Source organism: Oryzias latipes, chromosome 1 (genome assembly GCF_053564925.1).
Source record: "Oryzias latipes strain Hd-rR chromosome 1, Olatipes_Hd-rR_3.1".
Taxonomy (NCBI): Eukaryota; Metazoa; Chordata; class Actinopteri; order Beloniformes; family Adrianichthyidae; genus Oryzias; species Oryzias latipes.
The window spans coordinates 21,235,622-21,242,249 of NC_136237.1; the positions used below are offsets into that span (position 1 = coordinate 21,235,622).

At 37.1% G+C, this 6,628-nt stretch overlaps 1 protein-coding gene across 1 annotated transcript; it reads left to right on the plus strand.

The window, feature by feature from the left end:
- The first annotated feature begins 1,212 nt into the window (after positions 1-1,212).
- LOC144994187 (acid ceramidase-like) lies at positions 1,213-6,458 on the plus strand. Its single transcript, XM_078951050.1, has 14 exons — positions 1,213-1,370; positions 1,495-1,541; positions 3,038-3,128; positions 3,203-3,289; positions 3,384-3,462; positions 3,575-3,649; positions 3,747-3,792; positions 3,876-4,020; positions 4,146-4,200; positions 4,276-4,357; positions 5,274-5,405; positions 5,601-5,724; positions 5,796-5,852; positions 5,935-6,458. Exons 1-14 carry the CDS (start codon positions 1,302-1,304, stop codon positions 6,022-6,024), a joined length of 1,179 nt encoding a protein of 392 aa, XP_078807176.1. The 5' UTR covers positions 1,213-1,301; the 3' UTR covers positions 6,025-6,458.
- Positions 6,459-6,628: the final 170 nt, after the last annotated feature.

Here is a 6,628-nt window from a genome sequence, read left to right on the forward strand (position 1 = left end):
TTGCCAACACATTTTCATTGTGATACACCCGTGCTGCATAAAGGTGTGCACAGGTGACAAAAGTCAAGTACAAAGAAAGCACAAGTGTCACCACTTGAACACAACTCAAATCTGATCACACATGTGGCTAATGATGTGAGAGAACATATAAAGTAAGCCAATCCAGGGAGCACTTATTTGTGAGGCCCTACAATGGATAGAAATCTGAGAGGAAGAGTTTGTGTGAGAGGAGGTCGAGGTGGGCAGCACCTGTCCCTGCATATTTTTTTTTGTACACAAGTGACAAATGCTCGTTTTTTTGTTGTTGTTTTTTTATATATACAAGTGCTACATGTAAATGCACAAGATTTTTTTTCTTTTTGTAAAAGTTTTCTGCAACATACATTTAGTCTACAGTCAACAATAAACTTTTATTTCTCCAGCTTCATGTCCTGAGCATTGTCTTTTCTATTTATCTATGGTGTTTAGTGACTGCTCAATGTCGCTTTTAATTTTGACTGACTGGGGGCATGATTTCACAACAAATTTCAGTTTTGAACACAGATTGAACGGTTTTGAGGTGAAAGTTTAGTTTTGCAAAAGAGTTTGAGGTTTTGTGACTGTAGATTTAAGAAAAGGAGAGCAGCTTTCAAGGGAAGTGTCTTAACAATCTAGAAAAACTGTAAGAGCCTTAATGTGAGACACCAGAGTCAAAAGTTTTAATTCTTGAATTAATACCTATATTTAAATAGAGTTAAAAAATGGTATAAAATAAAAAGGTGTTTTTGTTTTAAACAATCATTCTGCTTGAGGTGTTGGTTACCTCGTTTGTGAACAGTGGTTTGTTTGAAGTGGTGGCCACCCACAAAGTGTAAAGACTGTTACTCCGTTGATATGAAGCCAAATGTAAAGTTACTTAGTGAAGCCAAATTATGTTTCACACGTTTATGTAGACATAGTACAAATAAAGAGATAGGAGGAAGTGAATGCTATCAACCACGTGTTTACTTTCATCCTCGAATGGAACCAACCATTAGTTGTGAAAAGCGGGGGGGAAGGGTTGGTGTCGATTTGTAACAAATTGCATAAAGTTATTGAACATGGAAAAGACACAATATTTTACACTTTAATCTTAAAAATTATATATATTTATTAGCCTATTTTACGTCAATAATTTATATATAAATTGTTATTTATAATTTACAAAAACCAGTTTCACCCCTATATGAAAAATGAATTGTTTCCTTGTCATGAGGTAAACGGAAACTGCTTCCGCGTTTGACAGTAAACAGAATCTGGGCTCAAGAGTTCTGTTTTCAAACATGGATCACCGCACTTTCCTCGTTTTAGCGTTTTTATTCTCCAACACAGTGTCACAGTTTGTACCGCCGGTAAGTGAATCGTCCCCTCCAGTCTTCGGGAGATGTTGTCAAAGCTTGTCTGGTTACATTTTTACAATAAATTTAACTGTTGTTGTTGGATGAAACATCCAATTTGATTCAAATTCACCTGCAGTTTACAGAAGACTGTCGGACGGCCATGTATCCACCCAGCGGCCCCACGTAAGTGTAAAAAACACGGTTATATAAGTCACACACACTGGTTTTGTAAGGTTTTGTAATCAGTGCTTTGCTGCCTTGCTAGACATGTAACTCCTGCTGAACTGCTGTTTTTTCAAGAGGAAATGGACTGTAATTGAATTTAGGTCATGTGATTGTCAGCTCATATTGACTGTAGAGCTATATTTCACAAACGTTATAACATGTCATCACTTCTAAAACAAGCTAATTGTAACATTTCGATCAACTTTGTTTGAGTTTTTCTCTCATACCTTGCTTCTTTTGTTCCTGTTTTTTGTTTTAGTGTTTTTTTCTTGCAATATATATATATATATATATATATATATATATATATATATATATTGAAGAAAATCTGCCAGTGAGGTGATAACCTTTGACTTATTTCTAACTTAAGGGGCCTGTTTTTACAAAGTGTATAAATAAAGTTTCAGCTGCATTGAAGGTTTTGTGTGGATCTTTAACTGAACCAACATTTGCATCTTCCAGGCCTGTTGTCCTGCTATCTGGGACTTCTTAACTCTCTGACGCAAAGTTTAAGTTTATCTTCTTTGCTTTGTGTTGCTCCCAGGCAGACCTTCAACTAATCAAAGCAACTAATCTAAAACACAAAAACTAAAACACAAACGTGTTTATTTAAAAGATAGTTTAGGCTTTTTGAATATAATTAAGCAAAGGATCCTTTTCTTTCTTTCATTTGTCACTCAGTGAAATGTATACAGAATGTATTGACATACATAGCCTACACATAAAATATTTACATCTTACTGTAAAGATTATTGCCGTACAGAACCAGAACCATTTTTATAAATATTTATTATAGTTTTATTGCATCACACCAGGCTTAGTTTGAGGCAAATGAAAACTTTTTCTTCATTGTTACTCGCTTACTAGCAAATAAAAAGCTTTAATTCAGAATCTTTTTGTTTGTTTTGTAATATACAAATCATAAATTGAACTGAAAAAAAACCGTGACCCAAATATTTTCTGTTTGAATCAATTCATTCCTAATAAATGCACTTTGAGATTATGGGATTTATGCTACTCGATTGACTTTTCATTGCTTCAACCAGAAACTGTTAAGAAATGTGATGTTGTGAATAGATTGCAGTTTAAACAAAGGTTTTGTCAGCTTCAAATTAATCTTTACGTGTATATATCAAATGTTTTAAAACGACAACTTTATGGTCTATTTTTTTTTTTTTTGAAGAACAAACAAAACTATTTGATGGTTTCTATAGCTATAAATAGAATAGAACTTTAATTGATCCCACGATGAGGAAATTGATTTGTTCACTCAAAACAGAACAGGTGATTGAAAAACACAGCAGGCAATAAATTGCACTAAAACACAATAATAACAATCAAATGTCTATGAGGTGTTGTAGAGTCTAATAGCTGATAGGAGAAAACATTCCTCACTGCGTTCAGTTGAAATCAACGCTGCTGTTTTTCCCTGACGGCTCGTCTTTTCTCTGTAGGTTCAGAGGAGCTGTGCGTTGGTACACGGTGGACCTGGACTTGCCACCGAGCAAGAGATGGGCCCCTCTGATCGCAGAGAGGAAAAATGACGTAAGAGCCTTTTTTCGAAACCTTCAGAAAACCCGGCGCTCAGAGCCGTGCATAAACGCCATCTCCTCTTTCAGCTGGTCAGCATGATTCAAGCCATCAAGGACATGGCTAATGCTTTTGTGCCCAGTGGACGGCTGATAGAACTGGTTGACATTGCGCTGGTGAGTGTCATTTTCCTCTGAAGTGTGTTTGTGCAGTAAGTCAGTAATTGTGATTTTTCTTTGAATAATTATTGTTTTGTGTTGTGCCCTGCAGCCTTTAATGGCGGACACGTTACCAAGCCCGTTTGGTGAGGAAATCAAAGGAATTGCAGATGCTTCAGGGGTTCCTCTTGGTAAAATAACAAAATAAGTAACAAAAAAAATAAAAAAAAACCTCCCCAGGAAGTTTGCAAAAGTTCCTCAGACTCAAAATGTTTTTTTCATGTGTCATTTTTCATATTTTAGGTGAGGTTGTCTTGTTCAATATTTTCTACGAGGTGTTCACAGTCTGCACCTCAGTTGTTGCAGAGGACAGCAAAGGTGAGGCAACACGCCACACAAAGCCTTTTTTTTTTTTCTTTGAGAAGGGAAAGAAAATATTCTCATTCCAAGTTTTCCTTCCTTTCCACATTCACAGGCAACCTCCTTCATGGTAGAAACTTAGATTTTGGATTATTTCTGGGGTAAGAGCATGAAAGCTTCCATCTGTTTTCATGTCGTGGCCACGTTTTGGCTGAGCTCTGTGTGAGACCGTATCTGTGTGCAGCTGGGATGTGAAGAACAAGTCGTGGACCATCAGTGAGAAGCTGAAGCCTCTGGTGGTGAACCTGGACTTCAAGAAAAACAACCAGACGGTCTTCAAGTCGACCAACTTTGCTGGATATGTGGGCATGCTCACCGGCATCAAGCCCGTGAGTCCTTTCAGGCCTTTGAGTTGCAGATTCAGTCGGCATCAAAGCTTACTTCTCCAGTCATGTTTTTTTATTTTGACACAAACACAGAGACGACTACACTTTCCTTCATTTCTGTTTTTTAGCATATGTTCACCCTGACTATGAATGAGCGTTTCAGCCTTGATGGAGGGTACATTGGTGAGCTCTCCATACTTTTTCAGCTTTCTTCTACTGTGCGATTGAAGTATTTTAAGGATCCAAACTCACTTGCAGGGATCCTGGAGTGGATCTTGGGACAAAGAGACGGGATGTGGATGAGCTTTCTGACTCGAACTGTTCTAGAAAAAGCAAACAGGTATTCCCAAATGAAAAAGCTTCATTTAAAACTTGGTAACTCTCCCCTATTTTTGGAAAAAGGAAAAAAAAAAGGCTAAAAATACATTCACATGCTTAGAAGATTTGGTGAGGTGAAAGTGTTTGAGGGCCAACCATTCACCTGACATTCTTTGAACTATTTTAATATAATTTAATGGAAATGAACTATTTGATGAACCCTTTATTGCAGTGGCATACTTCTCATTTCTTCAGATATAAAATAAAAACATCTTAATACATTTTTACCAAAGGTTACGTCAATTTGTCCATTATTCACACCGTTCAGTCCCAGTCAGCTTGTCTGCCTCTTGATATTGAACTCCTTGAAAACAGCCACAGTCTCTTCAAACTTTAGGCAGACATATTTGTTTCATATTTCACTGAAAAAGATTAGCCAATTTCCACATATTGGAGACACATTTAAAAAAAAAAGGTGGTTTAATGGGCTACTCCATTTACTTCAATCATAACTCTCCTAAGTATAAGTTATGTAAATATAAGACAGGAGGAAATGGAATAGTTTTTAAAGACGGCTTAAATGGCCAACTCTTGTTGGACAACATGATAGCAGAATCCTTTATATGGAAGTTATTGCAGAGGAAAGTTGTCTCCCATTATATATAATGGGACCAATTCCTGCAATTTTGCTGGAAAACTGAAAGTTGCTGAAGGAGAACAATGTCCTCAGAGTTAAACAGTTTTTAATTATGAATGGCTGAATTTTTTTTGCAAAGACAGAAATAGTATGAAAGAACAAGAAAAAGGAGTTATACAAATTAAACAAATATACCATGTCTGAAATTAATAGTTTATTAATTTTTTTAAAGTGTTTTGAGATACAGAAGCAGTTTGACTCTTCATATTTATGCATGAAAACATTTATTTTCTGCTTTCAGCTACGAGGAAGCTAAAAAACTTCTGGCTGAGACCAAGCTGCTCGCTCCAGCGTACTTCATCCTCGGGGGAAACCAAACGGGGCAGGGGTGCATCATCACCCGCTCCAGGACACTAAGTATTGATGTGTTGGAGTGAGTAGTGACATATCCACTCATAGTGTTTTATCATCAGCTTCACATTTAGGAATTTAAAAAAAAAATGCATTTTTCAAATGTAGTTTTAATAATTTAGCAGACAGGAAGTAAATCATGTGTTCCTTATGGTGAAGTCATGTTTCACATCACCTGACGATGTCTAAATGTTTTCATTTTTTTGTTCTATTTCAGGATCGACCCAAAGCTGGACCGCTGGTACGTCCTGGAGACAAACTACGACCACTGGAAGGAGCCATTTTTCCTGGACGACCGCAGGACTCCCGCCATGAGATGCATGAACCAGACCACACAGACGGTGAGTCCGGGCCTGAGCCCTGCCAGATTCATTACTTTCACTGAAACCAATTCTGGGTTCCTATTTTACAGAACATCTCTGTGAGCACGCTGTATGACATGCTTTCAACCAAACCAATGTTAAACAAGGCAAGTCTCTCCTTTAGAATGCAGCCGTTTAACTAGAAAGGTCTTTTTTTTTTTGTAACATTTCCCTCCTCTGTCCTCTCAGCTGACCACTTACACAACTCTGATGCAAGTGTCTGAAGGGAAGCTGGAGTCATACATCCGGGACTGTCCGAACCCCTGCATGCCCTGGTGATCTAAGGAATCCTTTGGATCCGTTTGAGAGGCCTGACTGATTATGGCACAAAAAAAAAAGCTTTAACTGCACAACTAGTGATGTGAAACTGTCAATTATTTGTCTTTTTTTTTTTTTTTATAGTAGGTTTAACCTTTAAGAATCCTTAATCGTTTGTGCCAAAGAAACAAAACTGCCTGTAAAGAGAATTTCGTTGTTTTTACTGTCATTTGTTGTATTGTTTGCTGTGGAGGCCACTGGCTGAGTGACGCTCAGATGTTTCGTGTGAGGTTGATCCTGTTCAGGGTCACAGATAATTCCAAATATACAGAGATATAAAAGTGAGAACAGTTCAAGATCATGTTTTTCTTTTCTACTACATGTCGTTTATTTCACTAATATTGAAAAAAGGTTGTTTCCTTAGTGTCTGATTGAATAAAAGTTGCCAGATTTGACTCCAAATGCAGCTTCTTTAGGAAGTCATCCTGACAGATTTTCTAACTTTCTGTGCTCTTAAGCTCATAATGAAGCTTCAGTTCTGCTAAATAGCATTTTATTGTTATATCAATATAATAGCAATCCACACAGCATCGTCATGACACACTACAAAACTCCATGAGAATCC

Excerpts from the sequence above, each read along its gene's own strand:
- LOC144994187 (XM_078951050.1), top strand. The coding sequence starts at position 1,302 with ATGGATCACCGCACTTTCCTCGTTTTAGCGTTTTTATTCTCCAACACA. Across the intron at positions 3,290-3,383 it reads AACTGGTTGACATTGCGCTG|CCTTTAATGGCGGACACGTT; the intron begins GTGAGTGTCATT and ends TGTGCCCTGCAG. Across the intron at positions 5,725-5,795 it reads TGAACCAGACCACACAGACG|AACATCTCTGTGAGCACGCT; the intron begins GTGAGTCCGGGC and ends CCTATTTTACAG.